Source organism: Haliotis rubra, unplaced genomic scaffold (assembly GCF_003918875.1).
Source record: "Haliotis rubra isolate DU_JTF1 unplaced genomic scaffold, ASM391887v1 Scf292, whole genome shotgun sequence".
NCBI classification, from domain to species: domain Eukaryota; kingdom Metazoa; phylum Mollusca; class Gastropoda; order Lepetellida; family Haliotidae; genus Haliotis; species Haliotis rubra.
The window spans coordinates 738598-765169 of record NW_025766960.1 but is presented as its reverse complement, the minus strand read 5'-3'; the positions used below and the strand labels follow the sequence as shown (position 1 = coordinate 765169).

General features: G+C 41.1%; 1 protein-coding gene across 1 annotated transcript in view; it reads left to right on the top strand.

The window, feature by feature from the left end:
* Nucleotides 1-451: 451 nt before the first annotated feature.
* LOC124282099 (thioredoxin reductase 1, cytoplasmic-like) overlaps nt 452-26572 on the top strand; it is a 41414-nt gene continuing 15293 nt past the window's right edge. The window contains 18 exon segments of the mRNA XM_046718072.1: nt 452-594; nt 3353-3512; nt 6696-6756; nt 7309-7395; nt 7928-8058; nt 16756-16828; nt 17603-17671; nt 18056-18107; nt 19061-19094; nt 19709-19813; nt 20275-20390; nt 21030-21345; nt 22054-22130; nt 22835-22991; nt 23459-23521; nt 23524-23568; nt 24490-24585; nt 24867-25001. Of these exon segments, the coding sequence (XP_046574028.1) occupies nt 3405-3512; nt 6696-6756; nt 7309-7395; nt 7928-8058; nt 16756-16828; nt 17603-17671; nt 18056-18107; nt 19061-19094; nt 19709-19813; nt 20275-20390; nt 21030-21345; nt 22054-22130; nt 22835-22991; nt 23459-23521; nt 23524-23568; nt 24490-24585; nt 24867-25001 (1725 nt within the window). The 5' untranslated portion in view covers nt 452-594; nt 3353-3404.

Below are 26572 nucleotides of genomic sequence, written 5' to 3'. Positions count from 1 at the left end.
TTAACTTTGTGAGCGGTCGACTAGTATCGAATTACAAGACGTTAAGTAAAAAGTGTTACAATTGACCCCGGTCTCCCCTACTCACTCACTTCACCTTACGTTAAATATCAAAAGTTTTCATTACAATACCCACGTGAATATATTCATCCCGAATAAAACTGCCTGTATACTATATCCTATACCAGCACGTTGAACTATTCCTATCTAAATATTATCAGTTTAGATAAGCCGATCTGGCAGGATAAACATTGTACTGTCGTCTGCTCGTAAACCAGACTTAAATACAAGCTGTTCTCGGCTTGGGAAAATATTATTCATTCTCTGTCCGTTTCATTTGTTTAGCTTAACTTTAAACTGTTACACATTGGCTACATTGCAACAAGCATCCGCATTAAGATCCTGTCGGAAACGGCCGCGCCGAGCGTAAGGATCCTGGTTTATGTAACGACAATGATCGAATGTTCGCGCACCTGGTCGTTTCCAACATGAAATAGCAACTTTACTGTGACGTCAGATAGTCACGTGACGGGCAGTACGCCAGCTCAGTCTCCACAGGGCTGTTCGTGAGGCAACAATCGTTACATATCGAGACATGTAAGTATGACAAGGGTTTTTCCACACTGGTATATATCACATAGTCGGCTGTATTACTTCAATGCATTAAATTTATTTCGATACCACGATATAAGATATGTATTTGGGGTGGTGCGAACCAATGTACACACGGTCACACGTGTGACAAGCCAGGCTTAGCCCGTTCGGTTTCGGGAGATCTTTTGAGGAGGTGCCCTATTTGACTTTGTAGGATATTGCTGAGGATATTCATGCGGGGTCATGATAGCTGTATGTCTGTTATCTAGACCTGACCGCAGCGAGCGTCATGTTATCAGTCTATTTTCATTTCACCGATGACAAGCACATTTTGTGTTGTCAATTTCACCATATCCGCGATCATTTCCCGCTCGCCGTCGTTGGTGTCGATTCGTTAATCTGTTCAGGTTACAGAGGAAAGGTATATTTTATTTGATTACTTCTTATACAAAGTTTCGGTTTATTGTTGTGGATAATCATTAGACTGCATTCCACCTCGATATATATTTAAACAAACTTACGTGCAGAGATGACATGAGTTACCTCCCTTTGGGTCCAAACCCCCAACATTTTGCTGCTACTAGACTACTTTCTAGACTGTTGTATGGTAGAATATATAACATCGTTGTTAATATGCCGGGAGTATGATAGGAAATAATACCTCAGTGGATACAGTTAATACTGGGTTAAATCTTGTGTTTTATTGTAAACAACGCAGCTTGAAACAAATGCATGTATGAAATAGAACTAGCATTACCAACACAGGTTGACACATTTGTTATCTGGGTGATGTTCACCCCCTGTACCTACTTCAATCTGTGTGATATATATAATCATAATAATATATGTAAATTCGTAGTTTGAAGTTTAAAGTATTTCCAATGATTTTGTTGGTTCATTTGCTGATCATATGATCCATTCGTTATTCAACAGGCTTTGAAATGTGACATTTTACAAAGTACAGTCATCCCTCGCCATGGATGGGTCTTATAGGGTCCATGGATGACCCAAAGTAAAATCATATGTACCATGTTAGTCTGTCTCAGTCCCTGAAACCCTACTGCGTTATAGTAAAGATTACATAAGCTAGAACAAAGGCCAAATAAAATCATATGTTACCATGGACATAAGAAAACTGCTATTTCGTGTATTGTGCCCAGTCAAAACTATATCGTATTGTTGGAGGTGAAAAACCCCAAAAACTTTGTAAATGAAAATAGATGTATGTACATGAAACTTGCCATCAAACATCACAAGACATGATAATTCAATTGTTGTTCCTGTCATGCTACCTGTTATTCAACTAATAGCAATCAGCTGTGCACAGATCGATGTTTTGGTCCAATGTACCGGTGATTCAGTTAAAAAAGATCCGAAAATATAACATCAAAGAATTTCTTTTCTATTATCAGAATAATTTATATGTCAAGCAGTTATACTAACAGAGATCTTTTATATTGCTATCGTGTAAGTATAATGCATGTTTTCTACGAACATATTTAACATAATAATTAGCATTGCTAAGCACTTTGGGTTACCTGGCTGGATACATTTTACGCAGGAGACAGTTTGACAAGTCACCACTGACTTCCCGCGGTACGTGCCACTTTGATTGTAAAAACAAAATGTTGGCAATTAATTGTCAAATATGACTTCAATGAGTCAGTAACGCGGGTCTTGGGGTCAGTGGATGACAAGGCTGTAATCTGTTCGTAATTGCTGAGAAAAATGTGAAATTGGTGCTATCGCGGTAGGCGTGTAAAACGGACCTTCACGAATGTGCTAAGCGGGCGTTGTATGGAATGAGGTAATGCCATTTCACTCACTGGTTCTGCATTGTTTTTGTAAATAGTTTTAATGAATGAAAATGGGATTGAATTGAATCAAATAAAATGTCTTTTCTGACATCATACATTCTCGGATGGCGGTGTTTACCCGCGTAATTACGTGGTGTGTTGCATCACAGAAAACACTGTAAGTACTCATCTGATGACATGTCTTTATGATAAAGTTATTACGATGTTTTGCTGTTGATCTATTATTATTGAAAAAAACCCTGCATGTTTAAAGCTTCTGAAAAACCATGGATATGTACGATAAACACTGTTTATTGCAATCCACACTGAATTTCACTAGTTAACAACGTGATTAACCAGAGCTCAATAGTGGATTTGTTGATGTGCTATTTTCGATGTATGAATATGTGTGATCACTGGGCAACTTTTTTTATGGGAGCCATGGATTACCCTGTGGTTTAACCGAATCCGCGGTATCGTGAAGAGCGTTATTGCAAGGGATGACTGTATAAAATTCACCTTTGGATGTTTACATGATTTTCATGGGAGCTACTTTTCCTGTAGAATGCTCAAGTGGAACAATTCTCTATTGTCTTGCTTGCTTATGACTATCATGAGTGTCAGACAATAAATAAACATTTCTTTTTCACACGTTTCATTAGATAGAACACTTATTTACACATTCCCATTACATGAAATATTTCGTCACACGTCACACTCAGCAATATTTTTATATGATGGTGGACTAAAAATTTGAGCTGGACCAGACAATCCAGTGATCAACACCATGAGCATAAATCTGAAAAACTGGGAATAGATTACTGGTACATGTATCAACCAAGTCAGCGTGCCTGACCACCCAATCCTGTTAGTTGCCTCTTGCGACAAGCATGGTTGGCTGAAGATCAATTTAACCCAGATCTTCACTGTGATACATAAAGTTAATACACCCATTTTTGTTTCAGTGATCGAAGTAATCTGACAGCACTAGGAGCTTGAATCTATCTCGTGGCCAGGATGCCACCTCTCACAATGAACGGAGACATGAAGTCCACGCTACAGGACTACATCAGCAAGAACAAGGTCATGATCTTCAGCAAAGCAACATGTCCATACTGTCGAAAGGTAGGCATTCCACTGATTCCTGTCTGCCATCGAGCCCTTGTTCCTAAACCCGTCTGCATACTTATTGGGTTCGCCAAAATGTTAACATCTTAGAGACCTTCCTCCTTCCTGCTACATCAAGGGCACATGCTATGATTAATCTAAAGTTCCATTAGAATTGGTGTTAAACCAAGACTCACCCAGAGATCACATATTCACCATGTTCAGGTGAGGTGAGGTGAAATTGGGTTTAACGTTGTACTCAAGAATATTTCGCTCATATGACGACGTGCATGCGTGGGTATGTGCGACTGCTTGTATTTTCTCCATGTTTCATGTGATCCATCAATCAGATCTAGCCTTTTGTCGTGTCACAGCTTGTAGGTTAGTTATCATTGGTGTTATTGCATGTCATTGATATGCTGGTTGTAAATCGATACAGAATTAAATCACAAGCTCTTATTGCTGTGTCATGTATCACACTGTAAGGTGTAAATTTAGGTACGGTGATGTCAGTGAATTGTGACATCCTTGCATTAGACCTAAAAAAAATGTTGTGGTTCCCATTACCCGACCGACCCTTGGATTCTGGTGCTGACCCTATCTTTTTAAAGCAGTATGAATAAAGTAAGCATTCAGATACCATTGTTTTTTCCTGGCACTGACGGACTTCGGTCATTCTGATAGAGAAAGTCGACATGATGGCCACAACTGCTGCAAGCTTGATTAAATGAATAATTACACGTTGATAAATGTGTTATTAGTTTGTACTTTACTTCTAAATAAAAATGAAGGGAAAGAAATAAAAAATTCTGACCTACCTCCCCTAAATGTTAAAGAGCGGTGATCGGAACCACAACATTTTATTTATTTGGCCTTAGATCAGGGCTCCCACAAGACCTGGACATTTTACACCCCATTTCCCAGTGTTGTAAAAGTCATGGAACTTTGAAAAAAATGGATGACATCATGGGAAAAATCATGAAATAATCTTGGGGTATTTTTATCCTAACGAATCTGTATATCTTAACAGTATTACAAGGTCTATGGCAGCCATCAACATGTGAATCTGGATGAGTTTGCATATATGTGAATACTTACTTAAATTCATGTGTTGCTAAAATTCTAAACAATAAGATGTATTTAAAAAATGTTTAATGGACAGCTGTAAGGGGAGATGGGAGGACGTATTTAAGGTATTCTTTTATTTCAGACACAGTAATATATGTTTAAACATATCAAAATACCATGGGACATATATTGTTTTGTCTGGAAAAGCAACATTTGTGTGGGAAAATCATGGATTTCTTTTTCACAAAAATATGGGGACCCTGTAGTTATAACACATGCATGGATGGACTCGTGATACAATTGAGTTGTGTATTTCATAGCACTTAAAGGACAGAAGCTCAGTGTTTACCAGATACATTTTGTCTAGACAGAATGTCAGTATTTACTAGACACATTTTGAGACTGTGCTATTGTGTGTTGTTTCTCCTGTGCAAGTTTAGCAGGGCCCAGCGCCCTGCCCTTTTAGTATAATAATTGATATTAACTTGGTGGTTTTTAGTTTCTGTTTCATGTTGAAGTTAAAGGTCACATGCAACGTAAAACACAACTTTGCAGATTCTGATACCTTTCGGTTATGGACTTACCGAAATAAATCATCAAAATGCAAATTCAACTTATAAAGTTGAAAAATAATGCGATGAAAAAAACCGCACGAAATCGTAGTTCAAACGATTCACTAATTTTCCCCCAGCGCTTGGGGGAATTCAAGTGGTTTCAACAGCTGGGCTGCGCTCATAGCACGTGCACAGTGAAATAGATTCGCGCAGCTTGGACGCGGGTTGTCCGGTGAATACTCGGTGAAGGCTTTGGTGTGAGCTATATTTCTAATGTTTTGTTGATATTTCACAGGCGCAAGCTTTTTATATGTTATGACAGTAGATTAACTGTTTATATAATTTCATTTGTCTATTTCACCACTCGTTCTTCTTACCGAGTCACATTCTCAGTTCGATACTTAAAAGCAATGTCATTATTTTGCGTTGACAGAATTTCTAACTGTGATATAGGTATGTCGTTGTCACAGACAAAACTCAATGCCTGTTTTATTGACACCTATGTGTCTGCCTGCCTGTCTGCTAATGACCATATTCAATACACAACTGCGATCACTGACCACATGCAATTTGAACTTAACACCAATCAGGTTATACACCATAAACAAAATGCATTGATTTATGGCCCGAGTTCAGTCTCCGTCACATTATGTAATTACACTGACTGACTGACTGACTGAGTTTGGTTTTACGCCGCTTTTAGCAATATTCCAGCAATATCACAGGGCGGGGGACACCAGAAATGGGCTTCACTCATTGTACCCATGTGGGGATTCGAACCCGGGTCTTCGGCGTGACGAGCCAACGCTTTAACCACTAGACTACCCCACCGCCCCTGTAATTACACAGACAGGCAGGTGTGATACTTGTACACATGACATGTTATGATGTCTGTTGTTGCAAAATGTTATACACAAAAAGTGAGCATGTATTTACAAAACCCAACATCACTATATATACACACAATGAGCAGTGAGGGCATCTGCAAATGAACCAGCCGTTACACTTGAGTGCACACCCACCCGCTCTGACTGGGTTCGGTATCCCAGCTGCTTCGTTTCTTGGGAGGTAAACCCAAGTAAACAATTTTGCACTTTTGATTTGCGATTGTATGCTTATAATTTTGTTTATATGTTTTTTCATAACCAGCAATGTATATTATATGTCATGAATAAGTGATAATTGTGTTTTTATTATGTTTGATTTTGTGGTTGCATGTGACCTTTAAGTGAAATAAGTGAAATAACTGTGCTATTAAGGCTTTAAGAATCATATGCATGGATAACTAACATAATCATGATAATACTTGGAAATATGTCACTGCATGCTCTTTTTGGAATAGGGGTGCCCCTTTTGAAATTGGCTTGCCCTGCGCTCTTTGGATCCTGGGGGAAACACTATGGTGTTATTTGGATGATTAGAAAAATAAATAACTCCCATATTTTTTTAGCCAACACACCACAAGAACTCTTGTTTTCATACCTAACTTCCCAAAAGCTTCTCTATGATTGCCATGTGGTGAACTTGATGTAAAGTGTATTTGTCTGCCTCTTATCCATATATATTTGAACTATTGTAGGTGAAGAAGTTGTTCAACACCCTGACTGTTGAATACACAGCTCTTGAAATAGACGAGTTAGGTAAGAGGTCTACTAGAGCTACTGACAGAAAGCATGATGTTTGATGGGGTGACCTGGTTCAATGGTTTGCCTGAGTGTGTACTTGTTTGCCAATGCAGGCTGAAGTAATATTGCTGGAATATTGCTGAATACGTTGTTAACATGAATCACATCGGTGAAGTGCCTCATTCATTTGCTGTTTTGTCCAGAGTAAGCGTTTCAAGTAAATCATGCTTGTCATAAGTGGCGAGTTAGTAGATTGGGTGGTCACTGGACAGACTCAGCAACTTTGTTGGTTATGGCATGTACCCATATGACAGATGTTTGTTCTTAATATCAGTCACTGGATTGTCTGGTCCAGACTTGAATATTTACTATTTGTCATTTAGCTGTAATATTGCTGAGGGTGATGTAACAACAGTCTGTGACAGCCACTTTTGTGTAAACTAAACCGAACATTGCTCTCGATGTCAATTTCTCTGAAGTTGGCACTAGAATAACACACATGGATTTACATTTTCTTAGCAGCATCAGTGAAGACTGAACTACAGTAGATAAATCTTATTGTTACAGACAATATGAGCGCTATCCAGACTGGCCTGTTTGAGATGACAGGACAGAAAACCGTGCCTAACGTATTCATCAATGGAAACCATATTGGTAAGTGAGACGACAGGGGAGGTAACTCTCCGTGGATGCCAGGCATTAGATCTGGACATTTTTCAGTAAATCATTTCTATAGTATTAAGACATAATTTCATGTGCTGTCATAACCTTTATGAGAAACAATTATGTTAATCTTCGTGAGGAAAAGGGTAACTTTGTGGTATTAGATAATGTTGCTTGATAGCCAAGCTTACGCGTATGGAAGTTCCTTCCTAAATGTAGGTTCAGTGAATGGCTGATGATGCTCTCAGCAATAACCACTCACTCACAAAATACAGCTGGGTACAATGTGTGAGGCCCATTTCTGGTGTCCCCCGCCGTGTTATTGCTGTAATATTGCTAAAAGGGGCGTAAAACGCAACTCACTCACTCACAAAATACTGCAGGCTTTTTCTTAATCTGCAAGACTGGGGTTCTAGAGGACCCCGAATTACCAGTTTCAAGGGCCTTATATTATGTATCCATATGCTGTTGGTAAACAATAATGTCAGTGAAATGTAGCCTCTGTTGATTTTGTTGTTGCCAGGTGGATGTGACTCGGTACTGAAGCTCCACCGTAACAGCAAGCTGATGGAGCTGGTGTCAACACCAAGCGTCACCTATGAGTATGATCTGGTTGTGATAGGAGGAGGTTCAGGTGGACTTGCTGCCTCGAAGGTAAGACGAATGATCATTGTAGGACAAGGGGCTATACCAGTATTAAAGGAAATAAATCTAAGAGGTTTTTGAAATAAATGTAAAATCAATATTAACCCATTCAACACTGCAGGCCGAATAATCGGCCACAATGTTATGAGTCCCCAGACACCGGAGGCCGATTAATCGGCCAGGCAGTAGTCACGTCAAAATGAGACATAATTTTAGGAACCTACCTGACTTTTGATTCATATATCAAATCTATCACATTTCACAATGTCTGAAAACACTTATTAAATTTCAATTTATCATATATTATCAGCAGAATTAAAATTATAAACTATTTTTAGCAATATTATTGAAAACAACGATTCTCGGACACATGCTTGACGCAGGGTCCACAATAACATTGTCAAAGAGCAAAGTAATGATGTTCGAGGAAATTATTAAATAAATTGAATAAACTAATGAATAAAATCAACAACAGCATTCATAAAAGTTGTCAAACTTACATATAAAATTACTATTTCCATCTTTTTGTGCGATCATGTAATGCAAGTCAAGTCACTGACAAGTGACATCTGGACTCTTGCCGCCTCAATCTTCACGCTCGGACACGATGTTTAATGCGAAAATACATACATGAAGCATTTTTGTCACAGGTCATAACCTAGCACGATACGTCCAATAAGTTCCATAATTTTTCCTTATCCTGACTCATGCTCTTTTGCTTGTCTTCTTCTTCTTGCGAACATAGTGGAACACTTGTATCTCCTTATTTGAAGCTCCCTTCAAAATAAAATCACTAATTGGTACTCACCACGAGTTGCTCCCCTTTGTCTCCCCTGGCGGGAAAAGGTGTCGCCACCCTCTGGCCATGTGCTTCACTCTCTCCTTCTTCGCCCAGTGAGCAGGATGTGAGAGTGCCTTGTGTCTCCTTACACACATATCCTTTGATAATCTCTTAGTTTTTACCTCTCATAGGTTACTATAGAGGTATAGCTAGTATCCTTTACTATTTGTATTGATTAATTATCGTATTTCTACTGTTTATTCACGTGTATTAAGTGATTGTTCAGCTAACTTTACGTTCATGAAAATCTGTATGCGATTTGTAGATTACGTTTTTCTGCCTCCGATCCATGTAATATGCCCTAGTTGTTCTACTGTTAATGCGTTTAATTCACGTTGCAGTTACTGCATTAATTTATCTCATTCTGCATTTAATAAATATCATCTTTGCGTCTTAAGGCGTGCTGCAGATAGATCCATAAACAAAGAGGCAAAACATGGCAGAGAGTCCAGATATTCCTTCCAGTCAGCTGCTAGCGATCGACCCTCTCCCGTCTGGTGTTCTGCTAGAGACCCCTGCGGCGAGAGGAGCGTGGGACGCAGTCCGTTACCTCGAAGAAGCGACCGGCCTCCCCAGACATCCCGTCATTGCAGACTAAGTCTAAGAGGGCCTCATCGTCGTCTCCAGCGCAGATTGAGGACACCCAGGGCAGCGCCAGACTTCCAAAGGAAAATTCTGAAGACAGCAAGAACTTTCTCAGCCGAGATCGTTCCAGCAGCAGAGTTGGGCCTCTCGATGATCAGCCGATAATCATCCCGACTTCTACGGCAGAAGAAGCGACGGTGTCAGCGACTGTGACTTCTGCAGAGATCTCCATGCAGCCTGATGCCTCTACACCGGCGTCAGGCGTCATTGATGTGAACCCCATGCAGAAAAGGCGCCCGGCGACTTCGTCTAGATCATCCCAGAAGACATGATCGGCAGATTATGAACATCATGGAGGACCACTACAAACTGCGCCAAGCGGTCCGAGCTTGAAGGCTCCAGCGTGAACAACACCCAGAGGCACCCCCGTCAGCGTAGCAGCCAAGGCGATGTCACCTTCGCGAAGAAGTCCCTTTCCACCTTGGACGAAGGACCTAGATGTACAGCCTTCGGCGAAGGCCTTAGCGAAAGGAGGGAGATCATCACCATCTTCGATTTCATCTCTAGATATGGACTCAGACCATCAGACATCACGGAAGCCTTCGCGAAGGTCATATCATCGATCCCCGGACCCGGACGCAAATGAAGCTTCGCGAAGGCATTCGCGAAGGACATATGATTCCAGATCTTCATCGTCTAGAAGAACATCGAGGGACTGCCGAAGAGCTTGGCGAAGCTATCAACATTCACCTCACAAGTCTCGAAAGATCATCCCATAGGCGATCTCCACTCCGTTCATCACCAGGTTGATCACCCATCAGATCTCCACATAGAAGCGCGCACAAGTCAACTAGATGCCACAAACCTCATCAGATATACGATACAGACAGCTACACGCAGTCGAAGAGCATCTACAATTTATTAATGATGATGGTTTTGAGGATGATGGAGGAATCATATTTTCTGATGCAGAGATACGGTATTGGATGGTCAATAACCTAGATCTCACATCACCATCTAAAAGTGGCAATACAGCTCAGACGTATTTGATGAAGGAAGATGATCCAGATGCAATCACTCTACCCCCGATCGACCCGATTGCGGCAGTGCCACAGAATCTAGATGCAGCTTTCCAGAAAGCTACGAAAGTTCAGATACCACATCTACCCAACTTTCAAGCCAAGAAGTTCTCCACGCATAACATGGACTCCTTCTACAAGGCCCAGGACATCGATGAGAACTATAAGATCATCAGCGATGTAAAGAACAAGATTTACAAGATGGATGATCGCAGTTGGCTCATATAGAAACCATGGCAGAGACGATGTTCTTTGGGTTAAATAGATCTAGGGGCGATCAATGAGACTCTTATTACTAGATTCGGGATTCCACGACGGAAGATGATAGAATGATTTATTCTGCCTTACTTATGCAAAAGAAAGATCAGCAGTTTTTAACGGATCATCTTACATCTGTTTCAGCAGCACTGACCTTAGCTCGTCGTCAAGGCCTCCTTGCCTCCTGTAATTGGGGGGAGAACTTTACAGCCCCACTTTATACAGCCCCGTGGTCGACAACATCCATCTTTGACGGAGAAATCGACAAGGTCGCCAAGGAAGTCTCTAAGGATTAGATCGATGGACACACTAGCCAGCGTCATTCGTCAGACTTCACAAAGATACTCAGGCAGATCTAAGTTCACGGGCCTACAAAGAGCAAGAGACAGGAAGATAGCCAGCTCTAGAGGTAAAGATTCTTTTCGGCGCCCATATGGCAACTATAGAGGAGGATCAGGAAGAGGCAGGACACCCAGAGGTTCCCGCAATTATAGACGCTGAAACACAGGTTCGGAACGACTGGAGTCTTCCACCCCCAGCCGTTCCAGTACAACCAGCTCAAGTGGGTGGACGCCTCCAACTACACTGGGAAAACTGGGGAATACTGCAAGATCCTTACGTCTCCAACATTATTCAACACGGATTTCGTATCCCTCTACAGGACAAGCCTCCGCTGACAATCAAACCCCCCAAGTTCGATTTACAAGCGCGACAACTACCAAAGATAAAAGAGGCTGTCTCATCACTCCTATCCAAACAGGCCATAGAAGTAATAGATCAAGCAAACGCGTCGAACCAGGTTTCTACTCCCCAGTTTTCCTGGTTCCCAAGAAAAACTCCACGGAGAAATACAGACTCATCTACAACATGAGCTTTTTCAACAAGAACTATCTCGCGAAACCACCGGGAAGTTTCGCGATGATACATTTACCTCAGTTACACCAGATGATTCGTCCCTATGGACTACATGGGCAGCATAGATCTACAGGATGCCTACTTGCACATCCCATTCATCCCATTCCAGGAAATACCTACGATTTACTCTAGAAGGGCTACATTACCAGTGGAAAGTAATCCCATTGAATATCATCAGCCCCTGGCTATTCACGAGGATAACGAAACCGATTATCAAATTTCTACATCGTCCAAGGGCTACGCAGTCGCGCTTTACCTACGACGACGGATACAAGTAGATCAAGATCCACTCGCGCTCTCAAACTACAGTTAAATTACATCATAAAGCTACTAACACAACTAGGTTGGTTAGTAAACTTACGCAGTCGGACCTAGTACCATCGCCAAGACCTACAGTTCCTAGGTATTCGATTCATCACAAATCGCGAACCGTATTATGGTACCAGAAGACCGTTGGCTCAAGATACAACAGACCATTCCACCAGCTCTACTCTCTCTCGTTACCACTGCGACAATGGCAGAGCCTACTAGGTCTTCTCACATCAGCCCAAGACAGTACTGTCACAGGCAGATTACAGTTACGTCCCCTACAGGTCCTCATCAACGCACATCTCAACGATGTACAACCATTCAGTCTACGAAACATCTCAGACCACATCTACTATGGTGGACCAAGAAATCGAATGTCTGGGAAGGGATTTGTTTAGCAGAGCAGGAATACAAAACCCATCTGTATGTAGATCGCTGCGTCACTCCAAGGTTGGGAGCTCATCTCACCAACCACGATATCAGGGTTATGGAATCAGCAAGAATGCAAACTCCATATAAACAGAAAGCTGTAATCAACGCCATTCTACATTGGAGCACATTTCTACAAAATGCGCGCCTAATGATCCATACAGACAATTCGACAGTGGCGTTCTACATAAACAAGCAAGGCTCAACGAGATCGATGAACCTTTTGAACCTAAGCTTTCCAACTGTTCGATTTAATACAAGATCTAAATCTACATGTCAGAGCAGTGCACATTCCCGAGCCAGAAATATACTAGCAGACTCTCTCTCGGCCTCATCTACCATCACCGACAGAGTGGATGATCAACCGGAAATTTTGCACAGATAATCAAGCAATTAGGAGCGCCGCTAATAGACCTATTCGGCCACGCGATTCAACAATCAGCTACCTACATTCGTGTCACCAGTCCCAGACCCCAAGCTTGGGCAGCGGATTCTAAGTCTATCATGGGAAGGCCTCAATGCGTGCATTGCTTTCACCAGCCAGCAATAATACCTCAAGTATTACAGAAAATCAGACAAACACAGAGCCTACAACTCACTTTGGTCGCTACCACTGGTCGGCCAGAACGTGGTTTCCCATACTAATTCAAGAAATCGGGTCAACCAACACTGGAGCTACCCAAGCCGCGCCAAACCTGTTAATTCATCCTCACACCAAACAAGTGCACTTTGAAACCCAGCAATGTTCCAACTACACGTATGGACTGTATACAAATGTGTTTAAACAAGAGAGGATATTCTGCCAGGGCGGCAAAAGCAGTCACGCTTGCCTTACGTTACTCAACTCAGAACTTGTACCTGCGGCGACAAGTGGCACAGTTTCAAAATTATGCAACAAAGAAAGGGTTTACAGCAAGAGAGCTTCACAACCTCAAGTGGCAGACTATTTGTGTTACCTACGCCAAAACAAACATTTAAAAGGTTCAACGATATCAACATATCTTGCGCAGCTTAGCTCTGTAATCACCATGAGAACGGGTGTCAAATTGACAAGATCTCCAGAGTTACTGGCCTTACCTCACGAGCTTTCCGGATTGGAGGACCAAAAGCTGAAGTTCCACGCCCAGCTTGGGATCTGAATGTAGTGTTACAACACCTCACGAGTGAGGTCTATGAACCTTTGAATCGACAAACTTTGAATTTCTCTCACAGAAAACATTGTTTCTGCTATCGCTAGCCACAGCAGCAAGAATGTCTGGAAATTCAAGCTCTGGATTACGAGAGGATACAGTTTGATGACAATCATAACACAGCGCACCCTCGGATTAAGATGGATTTCATTGCAAAAGAATCAACTGCCAGGTCAACCAGACAGATTATTCCACATCCGGCTATCCTCTATTCTCGGATCACAAGATACACAAGACCTATCACTGTGTCCCGTAAGAGCGTCAAAGTTTATTTAATGACGATCCAAAACAAGGAGAGGATTTCTCGAACGCTTATTCATCCCATTATCGCCTACTTAATCAAACAGAAGTGTCACGGACCACAATATCTATTTGGATAAGGACTGTCATTCTCCTGCGTGCCTACAAGGCAGCAGGCTTGGACCCACCAACAGCATCAAATCCACATGAGATCAAGGCACTGGCCTCTACCCTACTTCTCTACACGGTAACTGTTCCTTTGAACACGATTATGGAAGGATGCTATTGGAAATCTAACATGGTATTTGCTAATCACTACCTAAGAGACATCACTACAGAAGATGTCTCTGGCATTCACCATTTCGACCACTGGTCCTCGCCAGCAACTGACAGTCCCTCGAGGGCTTAAAATATTAGCCTCACAAGATTAATATGTATTTTATACATACTCATCTAGCTTATAACTCTAAGGAGTTTTAGGGCTATGTATATATGTTCAGCTTAAGTATTCAACCTTAAGCATATACTTGATATAGTCAATTTCAGTGCCTCTATCAGAGTCACCTATATATATATATATATAATTTATATGTATTGTTCAATATATTCATAATGTAATTCCCCTTTAATGGCTTTATATAACCTATGGTTTTCTTTATACAGGAAACATCCTAAATCTAAGGCTTCATGAAGTTCCGTAGGGGATATTACAGTATATCTATACAAAATCACTAATTATAAATCCAAAGTATTCTGTTACCCACCTCCGTCTGTAGGATGCTACAAGCAAGAGCATGAGTCAGGATAAGGAAAAATATGTAATTTTAGAGTAAAATTGATATTTTATACTTATCCTGACTCATGAGGTTAGTCTCCTCCCATCCTCCCCACATAACACTTTGGATTTCCTGTAAATTCAAGTGTTGGGCTCACAAATCAGGAGAGAGTGGAGCACATGGCCAGAGGGTGGCGACACCTTTTCCCTCCAGGGGAGACAAAGGGGAGCAACTCGTGGTGAGTACCAATTAGTGATTTTATTTTGAAGGGAGCTTCAAATAAGGAGATACAAGTGTTCCACTATGTTCGCAAGAAGAAGAAGACAAGCAAAAGAGCATGAGTCAGGATAAGTATAAAATATCAATTTTACTCTAAAAATTACATATTTATGTATTGGTAGCGATTTCTTGCTTAATATGTTCAGAATAGCATTATTTTACCCAAAACTTTTGTCCAAATCTAAAAGATTTCGTTTACGAGGACGGTATCCATTGCCGTTATATGATTGGCTGCCTTAGGTCAATGGTCTGATTTTGACCAATCACAACCCTTATAGCAGACTGTGTGAAAAAAGCGTCATTAGAAACCAATCTTTATCCAATAAAATCGCTTCTTACAACTGTGAAAATACTCTTGGCAAGGGTACAGTGATATTGTTGATGTTCAGAGCTTTTCTTCCGATGCCCGACATCAAACGCGATTTGCCGCTGCATGTTATTCATAAAGCTTCAAAACGGAGGTATTTTCAGTTGTTATGTCATTTTACCGAGTGGAAAGCCGCAGATATCGGGAAATAGGCTTACCATACATATTGTTTAAGAAATCTTTTATAATAATTTTCTGATTACGTAAAATGAAAATATAAAAGGAAAAAGGCACGGGCAATTTATGACATGTCACAAAATGGAAAAAATCGCCATAGTTTTTGCTCCTTTCGTGGTTTATCTGGAAGTTACAAATGTAAGCTTGCATTTTCATTCAAATATAAATTTATTTAAGTTGTAGTTGTATTATTTGAATAATATTATAAAAATAAACTTCATATTTATTAACAGTAGGATTAGATCTTTTAAATGGTGTATGGGATGTAGTAGCAATAACGTTTTACAAGCTTATAATTTCCTTCATAAACATAGGCTTCATCTATGACCTCAGAGTCTCTGGGAACTCGGTGTCATGGCAGTAAATGCCTCTGGTTGACTGGTGTTGAAAGAGTTAAAGTTTTATATTTTATTTGTTTTTCTGAGGCAAAGCATGAATTTTTAACTGTTTACAGTTACTGTTTGAAAATAAGGGGTTTGGTAAGTGAATCATGGAATGCATTAGTCTTTGACTTTTAGCACCGTGGACTATGACCCTTTGAATTTCATGGTCAGTTAGGAGATAAACATCATGTGTTAGCCAATTTCCGGGTGTTATTGAGTATTTGAAGCACGGGAATTCATTTGGAACCGATGGCGTTAGCGGAGGTTTCAAATGAAACATTCCTGTGCTTCAAATACTCAATAACACCTGGACATTGGCCAACACATGATGTTTATCGACATTCTAAACACAAAAGTAAACCAAAAGGCCCACATAGGTTTGACTGTCTGCACTCATTGACATCGAGTACGGGTACAGCAGTGAAGTGTCATCAGCTGGCTGTTTCAGCTGGTTCCTGTGGTAACATCTGGAACTGCTCATTTGTAACGTCATTCCGACTTTACGTCACAATATGATTTGAACGACGTCACCACTGCTGACGACGCAACAATACAATTGTGTGTGATATTTGTACGTGTCAATACGCAGTGAACAGTCTTGCAATTTCTGGGAATCGAATGCCATTCGATCATGTTTTTCAACCAATCAGATTAAAGAACACGGTGACTTTTGGTTTACAGTTTTGAATAGTGACACCTTATAATGGTGACTGTGTTTGTTGATTTGCCATGTTGCATACTGAAAACAAGATGATTGAAGACTTTCAAGTGTCTCCTAGAGAAACAGATATAAAATTTTAGCTAATTTTCTACACTGGTACAATGAATGCAACATTAAACCCAATTTCACCTCAGCATCTTTCATAACTGTATTCCAGGAAGCAGCACAGCTGGGAAAGAAAGTGGCGCTTCTGGATTTTGTGAAACCAAGTCCTCAGGGAACGGCATGGGGTGAGTATTTGTGTCAAAACACAGCATGTAGTAATATTCACAGGTCAATAATCATGATGTAGCTAAGAATATATACTTTCATTCATTAAGCAGCATTGTCAAGCTTCTCTCACTGACAGTAGTTTCTGGATACCAGCATTGGGATGACCTGTGACTGCTACTCTCACAGACAGTGACTGCCTCCATGGTGTAGTGGTTAGAGCGTCCGCCCGGAGAGCGGAAGGTCGCGGGTTCGATATCTGACTGCGTCATACCAAAAGACGTTAAAATATGGTACTTGTTGGTCTCTGCCTGGTGCTCGGCATTAATGGGTACAACAAGGACTGGTCGGCTCGGAGTCAGTATAATGTGTCTGAGTGGGGTATTCATGCTTCACTGCGGCATGGTATCTCAGTGGGCTAGCACTATAAAACCAGTTTGAGTCTGGGCTAGTACAAGCAGCCGCACATACACATACACACGCATGTATGTCGTCATATGAGTGAAATATTCTCAAGCACGACGTTATACCCAATTTCACCTCACCTCACCTCACCTCACCTCACAGACAGTGTCAGGATTCTGGTAATGTGATGACATCTCTGCTCACAGTGCCAGGATTCTGGAATTTTGATTACATCTATGCTCACAGAGAGTAGTGTCTGGAGTTAGGAATGAAATTTATTTCATTAATTAACAGAATGAGCATAAGGTGAAACGAATGTATATTTTTGTTGAATATTAGAATAATTTCCAGTAGAATGTTATGACAGGACCTGTTTTGTTTGTAAACAGGATTGGGAGGAACATGTGTAAATGTTGGCTGCATCCCAAAGAAGCTGATGCACCGGGCGTCGATGCTAGGTAAGGTTCTTCTTATAATGTTTGTGGTTACCATTCATATTCACAAGTAACCCATGCTTGTCGTAAGAGGCGACTAACGGGATCGGGTGGTCGGGCTCACTGGCTTGGTTGACACATGTCATCGGTTCCCATCCCAGTTGCGCAGATTGATGCGCAGATTGATGCTCAGATTGACTTCCCTTTGATGTACCAGGATCAGATTGTCATGAGTGATGGAAGATACGCGCTGATTATGAAACTTATGTAACGGAAGTGAAGCTCTGAGACAATGATTACTATTAGTCATCGCCCAAAAAATCTGGCATACCGTGTTTGTACTGGTAGAAGTGGCATTAAACTCAGTTCACTCACATGCATTGACATTTATTCTGTTCCATTTTGCAGGTGAGGAACATGAAGATGCCAAGAAGTTTGGTTGGGACTACGGGAAACACAGGTCAGTCAGCTGAAAATATCATGGACTTAAATGTTGTAAAAGATTGTCTCAGTTATCTAATGAAATTCAGTGATTATAAATAATTGATAATAATAAAATTGTGGATGATGTTTGAATAAATTGCAATGCTTCGATGGCTTGGGATTGTATTTTGAATTTATTTATACATTTGTCTTATTGTACTTATGTTATGATAAAGAATTAACTTAACCAAAATACCTACACATGTATTCTGGGCGGGAGGCCTTGTATGCTAATTAAAGAATCTTGAAGCTTGAAATTCATATATTACAACATTCTCTTCCCACAGAGGTTACTCCTGTCATATCTTCCTACGTAACCTCTGTTCTAATACGGCCCTTTCATGGTGTGAGCGTTCAAGACTCGTGGTTGGAGGCAATCAGATTTAGTTGTGCAATCAGCGACGTTGTTTCAAAAGTGATCATTCGCAAGGCCTCAGTAATTTCCGTATGCTTCGAGAAAACTAAACCTCTTCCCCTGCGCGATGCGCAAACGTTTCTACTAGACAGAACTCAGTCATGTTATGGCGGATCAGTGGCGTCTCCATCGCCCTCGTTGACAACGGACAAGCTAGCCATTAAACGTCTTGTGTGTAACATCAACACAAGTCCCCGGCAGATTGGGGATATTTGTGACCCCACATTTGCTTGTGTTTAGTCAAGTTGAATCTAAGTCGATGTAACACGTGTTCTGATTGGATAGAAAGAAGGGAGATAATTCGTGTTGCAATCTTTTGCCGCTAGTTGATTTTACGAGAACCGGGAAATATGGCCGTATTAGAACAGAGGTTACGTAGGAAGATATGACAAGTAACCTCTGTGGGAAGAGAATGATATTACAAGTATTAAAAATGATTGAGACAATGTTTATGACCAAAAATTTCAGCTTTCAACAGCATGGTAATTTTCAAATGTTTTTATTGTAGAACCAAGTCACAAGTGGGACGTCATGAGGGACGGTATTCAGGTAATTGTTGTCAGGGTTTACATGCTTTGATTTGTCAGCCAGTTTCAAACGTGTGTTAAACAGCTCTAGTGAACATTGCTGTTGTTTAATAAACTGATGGCATGTATCATGATATTTTCAGTTAAGTTTGTAGTGGTTTTCATGTAAACTTCAGGGCAAAATTGCCCCCCATTTATTATTTATGTGTGTTGTTATATGCCACAGTTAGCAGTATTCAAGCTATATGGTGGCTGTCTGTAAATAATTGAGTTTGGATCAGACAATCGAGAATGTGGATTGATTTGCGCAATCGGGATACGATGACATGTGTCAATCAAGTCAGTGAGCCTGACCACCCGATCCTGTTAGTCGACTCTAATGACAGGCATGGGTTACTGAAGACCAATTCTGACCCGTATCTACACAGGGAGACAGTACATTTTACTGTGTTTTTTCTCAACTGGTAAATACCTTCGACATGCCCACACTCTGTGCTGTGTCCTTTTACATTAACCTGGAACATTGTAACTTGACTGAAATTCGGTTCAGCTTTGAGATCGAACAACTTATAGCGGGCAGGTCCTCTGAGTTCGTTAAGTCAGTGACACAGTATTTTACTTTGTTACATATTTCAGGATTACATCGGCTCCCTCAACTGGGGTTACCGGGTGCAGCTGCGAGACAAGAATGTCACCTACATCAACGGATATGGTGAAATAATTACACCTCACAAGATCAAGGTTTGTCTCAGTCATGTAGTACTTCAATCAGATGTTAGTTTTACTCAGGATGTGTTAGCTTTCCATGACATGTGAAAAGATTAATTTAAGTTTAATATTTTTTGGAACTCAGTAAAATGGACCCTGTTTGATTCTGGCCTAATCTTCATGCCTGGATGTTGGTTCAAGTGGGCTTTTGGATAATTCCTCAGCAGCAAGTACTGGTTGTAAGAGAAATTGGGAAACTTGACTTTGTGATCGTGTGTTGTCACACCCTTAAGGAATGGATCATTGTATATAATATCAGAAACTCGTTTGTCTGGAATATGTTGCAAGCTGTTTGTATGTCGCTGAAATATTGCTGAGAGCGATGTTTCTCAAACTGCACATTTCCCACTAATTTCTTGGTTTATGGTTTTGTGATATGCTCCTCAGGTTCTTGTGAAAGTTTTGCTGATTGTTTGTTCAATTTCTGTTCACAGGCGACAAACAAACGTGGGAAAGTGCAGGAATTAACCACAGAGACCATCATCATCGCAACAGGGGAACGACCTCGCTTTCCTGACATCCCTGGAGTCAAGGAGTACAGTATAACAAGGTACAGGGTTCACCTTCTAGCATCTGACATGGTAGCTTTGTATGATTCTCAGGGAGCTGAGAGTATAAGTATGAAATATGTGCACTTTGAGCATGCTCTGAGTGTACGGAGGCTGGCGCAATGCATGTTGGTTGGTTTGTTGTTTAATGCCGCACTCCAGCTTTCTATGGCGGCAGTCTGTACATAATTGAGTCTTGACCAGACAATCCAGTGATCAACAGCATAAGCATCGATCTGTGCAAATGGGATACGATGACATGTGTCAACCAAGTCAGTGAGCCTGACCACCCGATCCCGTTGGTTGCCTCTTCCAACAAGCATGGGTTACTGAAGATCAATTCTGGGAACCAATGTTCATCATTGCAATGGCTGCAAACTTATAATGAGTTTGTTTTTGTTTGCTACGTCGAGGACAGTCTGTAAATAGTTGAATCCAGTGATTGACGTCATGAGCATGGATCTAGAAATTTAGGAATATTGCAGTGGGGTAGCCTAGTGGTTAAAATGTTCCCTCATGGGTACATGATATTGATGGAATATTGCTGAAATAACAAACTCATTCAACCTCTTGTTAGAATGAAAAAAGAACACACTTTTTCCCCATGGATCATGTGATAATGCCAGATTTCTTCATTACAGTGATGATCTCTTCTCCCTGCCATACTGTCCCGGCAAGACGCTGTGTGTTGGAGCCTCGTATGTGTCACTAGAGTGCGCTGGGTTCCTCCATGGTCTGGGGCTGGACACAACAGTCATGGTGCGGTCGATCCTCCTACGAGGGTTTGACCAACAGATGGCAGAGAAAATCGGTGACTACATGGAGAAAAGCGGGCTGAAGTTCATCTACAACGCTGTTCCACAGAAGATAGAGCGGCTAGAAGAGGGCACACCGGGGAGGTACAGAGTTACTGCCCTTGGACGTGAGGGCCAGGAGATCGTGGAGGAGTACAATACCGTAAGTTGATTACATTTGGCATCTAGGGCAACGATTCACCCAGACCACGATTCGATTCGATTTTCGATATTGGACCCTCAATTCGATCATTTTCGATTCGATTCTTCATACAAGTAAAAACATCAGATTTTCATTTAACTCAAAGTTTATTAAATAAAACATATCATACCGAATTGCTGCAGCCCTATTGGTATCCATGTCGGTCTAGCTGACTAGGAAATATTTGTGAATGCTAATGTTTCACGGTTGCCATATTGCTGAAACAATTCGACATGATATTTTGACTAACTTACTAATCGATATACTCTACAGTCCTCGTATCACAGGTGCCTCTGAAGACACACTGGTACCGATCATGCCCATCACAAACTTTAGGAGATCAATGAGTGATTAACCAGAAATTGATATTGGCTTTCTTAAGCTTTATATCACAAACTTTCAAACTGGTTACTTCTATTCCAAATGTGTGTGTGTGTGTGTGTGTGTGTGTGTGTGTGTGTGTGTGTGTGTGTGTGTGTGTGTGTGTGTGTGTGTGTGTGTTGTGTGTGTCCACACATGGGTACAATGTGTGAAGCGCATTTCTGTCATCCGCCGCCGTGATATTGCTGGAATATTGCTAAAATCGGCGTAGTACTAAACTCACTCACTCATTCCAAATGCCAGCTTTAAAAAGTCCCTTATATTATCCGATATTTTTGTTTGTTGCAGATCCTGTATGCTATTGGCCGAGACCCATGTACATCAGGCATTGGACTGGAGAATGCTGGTGTTAAGCTCAACCCAAAGTAAGTGTAGCTTTGTTCCAATATTTTGGGTGGACAGTCGATATATCACTCTGCAGAGAAACAGGCAGTTTTGGCAGTATGTGTTTTTTGGGGTTGTTTTGGCTGCGTTTCAATCTCAGGCCTGTGCTGCACTGATGTTTCTGGCCAACATGTGTCATTAATATTACCTTGTGTAACCGTATCATGTATGTATGTTAAACGTCATACTAGTGTATTGAACTCGAAGATGTGGTGGGCAAGAAAAGAGTTCAAAGAATGAGTTTTTTCTCCTTACCACGACATCTTATTCAATACGTAAGTCCAAATGCTCTAGTAGGACATTCAATATTTATTACATACCCTTTTCATGACATATGAAAAGTTTTCATGACTGTTTTAATCAAAATCTAAACATCACTGTTGGAAATTCTTCATTGAGGCTTCATTGGTTCACAATTGTGCAGATCTATGCTCATGCTGTTGATCACTGGATTGTCTGGTTTGTCAAAATCGTAAAGGCTATGGCGCCCATAGAATCGTGCGATAACCGTACGGCCGATGCTTGGAGCTTCGGGCAGTTTAAGGGGGTTGTTGACCAATCACAGGCCAAATGTGAACCAGGCATTAGTCTCAATGTTCTCAAGTGCATCAGACAACAGTTTGAAGTATCTGTTTTAGCAGACTAGTTACTTTCAATTTGAGATATAATAGTGTTTTTGTTCCAGAAATGGGCGTGTAATCTGTGATGACCGGGAACAGACCAGTGTCCCCAACATCTACGCCATTGGTGATATTGTTGACGGTAAACTGCAGCTGACCCCCGTGGCCATCCAGGCAGGGAAACTCCTGGCCCGGAGATTGTATGATGAATCCAAAGTCCTGGTTAGTATCAGTAGACTTCTGTTGGTGCAAACACTGGAGTGATTTCCTGGAATTATATTGTTTGGTTGTTGTTTGGCACCGCACTCAGCAATATTCCAGCTATATGGCTGCGGTCTGTAAATCCAGGTTAGAATTGGTCTTCAGCAACCCGTGCTTGTTGTAAGAAGTGACTAATGGGATCGGGTGGTCAGGCTTGCTGACTTCGTTGGGACATGTCATTGTATCCCAATTGCATAGATCGATGCTCATGATATGATGTTGATCACTGGATTGTCTAGTCCAGACTCGTTTATTTAGCTGGAATACTGCTGAGCACGGTGTTAAACAATAAACCAACCAACCAAGCCTGCAAGCAAGACACATGAACTACCCTCGGGTGGGAAATACCGGAATTCAGTTTCATTTAATATGTTTAACACAAGCTTGGATAATAATCTGCGAGACTTATTTTCCATGAACCGTTTCAGTGTGACTATGTCAACGTAGCAACCACAGTCTTCACCCCGTTGGAGTACGGAGCCATTGGGTACGCGCAGAGGAAGATGCCATTGACAAATTTGGAGCTGAAGACATTGAGGTGTGTAGCTTTCTCACATGGATCTAGAAATATTTGGGGATTCCTGGGGAGAAGAGCTTAACAGGAACCAACATTTTAAGAGCTGCCTATCTTGATAATGAGTCAGTTTCAGTGCCCTTTGATTTATGGAAGCAAGTTGTGGAACATATTATGTTCATGGTATCTTGGTGCTGTTGTTTTCGGGGGTGGTGGGGTAGCCTAGTGGTTAAAGCGTCAGCTCGTCCCGCCGAAGACCCGGGTTCGAATCCCCACATGGGCACAATGTGTGAAGCCTATTTCTGGTGTCCCCCTGCCGTGATATTGCTGGTATATTGCTAAAAGCGGCGTAAAATCATACTCACTCACTCACTCACTGTTGCTTTGGATCTGGTTATTCAAAAAATATTAAGATATTCTGATGAAATTGTGTAATATACATTGTGATAAGTAGGTCAATCTTACAGCTGCAATGATACTGTTTGTTGATACCCGTGAATATCCTGTTTCGAATTGGTCTTCTGTATCCCATGCTTGTCTTAGAGGCGATTAACGGGATCCGGTGGTCAGGCTCACTGACTTGGTTGCCAAGTCATCGTATCCCAATTGTGTAGATCGATACTCATGTTGTTGATCACTGGATTGTCTGGTCAAGACTCAATTATTTACAGACCGCTGCCATATAGCCTGAATATTGCTGAGTGCTGCGTTAAACTAAACTCACTCAGTATTATAATCAATCAGTCAACTGTTTGTTGAACTGGTTGGTCAAATGACAAATGGCCAGGGACTTGTTTCAGCAAATACTAATGTGACAATTGTCTTAACAGATATATGTGAATCACATGAATATGAAAAGTCTTTAATGTTGAATACATAGCAGTACTGAATAACATCCTTTAAAAATTGTCCTGGTTTTGATGTCAATGATAATTTTTTATGCAGGTATACCATTCTAACTTCCGTCCACTGGAATGGACGGTACCAGGCCGGTCAGAAAATGCCTGTTATGCAAAGCTCATCTGCCGCTTGAGTGAAAATGTAAGTAAGAAATACCAGGAGACCATACCAAGAATTGTTTTTTCAGCAACTAGTGTTCTCTGACTTGGTCGCTGCATGATGTATCCCAAATGTGTAGATTGATGTTCGTGACGTCAACCACTGAATTGTCTGGTCCAGACTTGATTATTTACATACTCCCGCCATGTAGCTGGCATATTGCTGAGTGTGGCATAAAACTAAACTCACTCACTCACTCACTGGAAGGTCAAGTTGTCAATGATAACACTGGCAAACCTAACCACATCAACCTCTGTTTTCAGGAGAAAGTCATAGGATTCCACGTTATTGGACCTAATGCAGGGGAGATAACTCAAGGATATGCAATTGCTATGAAGAAGGGAGCTACAAAAGAAGACTTTAACAATGCAATAGGCATTCATCCAACATGCTCGGAGGTAAGTTATACCAGAGACCATATAATAGAGGGACGGCCCTCCCCAACAGTTTATCACTAACCATCAGCGCTACGGCCTGGCATGTAACTGATACACACATCGACACCCTGCTGCTAACTTCCCTCTACCGGTACACATGCTCAACAAATGCGCAGACATTCGCAAATGAGCACTCGGGTAACCACGTAAACAATATTGCGTAATATCCGGGCCGAGAGTTAATTCCCTTAGCGGGATTTCACCGGCTGCGTTTGACAGTTAAGCATTACATGGACAGCTCCATTAAACTGATTACAATAATCTTAATTTTATCTTATCTCTCATTTGCACATGTCAACTGACAACATCGCAGAACATGTATCATTCAGCGAAATGCGTGTCGTCATAAGCCTGGAATATTTGTTTCAACATTCGGCATGGCCATGGATCTACTTAATTCATTCACTGGGATGATTCCGACTAGGACCTCGATACTTTACTTGGAGAATTCACAGACTACGACAGGACAGAGAATATAAACCAAAAATACAAAATCAAACTAACCCAGTCAGGTAAAGGCAGTTTTAACATTACAGTTGCCAATATCCCCGATGCTCGCTAAACGTATTATCACATGGCTAATCCCAAGATTTACTTGCAAGTATTCGCTTGGCACAAAACGAGGGTGTGGTCAAGCAGTCGATGAAAGTAAAAATTCCCGCGAATTTATAAAGAATGTGCAGATTTGCAAGCGTTAGCCAATCAGAGGACTTGCTTCACCAGAACCCTTTTGTGTCTTGCGGACATATCGTCATCCATTTGTGTCAAGATCGTTTAGTTGCGAGTCAAAATTGGTTTCAATCGACTTGCAGAAATAACAATAAAGAATTGGTAGGTGTCATGAGTGTTGCTCGATAGGCCAATCATCCATGATTATGTTTACATAAAGTTTTAATCGATTGCATCGCGATGGTAGCGCATGGCGGCGGCAACGAGTCGGGTAGGGTGCACCCTAGAAGTGTCCGGCCTTGTCATTATGTATTGTACTGTGAAGCATTTCGAAATCGGGTCTCATCTCAAAACAATATTATTAAAATCATGAATCCTCGGAAAGACACGAGGGCCTGTGACTGACTGGTGTTTATTATAAAATTTATAGTTCCAACGATACAAGATTTCACATTTTCCAAGAGCGTTAATGTTTTTATAATGCCAGTTTGGGGCTAGCAGTGATTATGCTTTGGGCCGTATGGAGACACTTGTTGTTGTTTTCAAAGGGAAGCCACTAAATACTAAAGTCACTTACCTCCGAGCCCATGAAATATATGTGTTAAATGGGCTGTACTACATTACCTCATCAATTAAAAAATTTCAGCAAAGTGTCAACTTTAACTTGGCAGGAAAATGCAACCAATAACATTAAAACACAACATCACACAATGTATTTATTGTAGAATAGGACCATAGATCTATATGTACAATCATGTATTACTAAATTCAACCATTTAGATATTCTTTCATTAAAAACACAGTAAATGTGAATTTCAACTGTTGCAAATAAACTCTAAACTGAATTTGAAATTAAAATTATG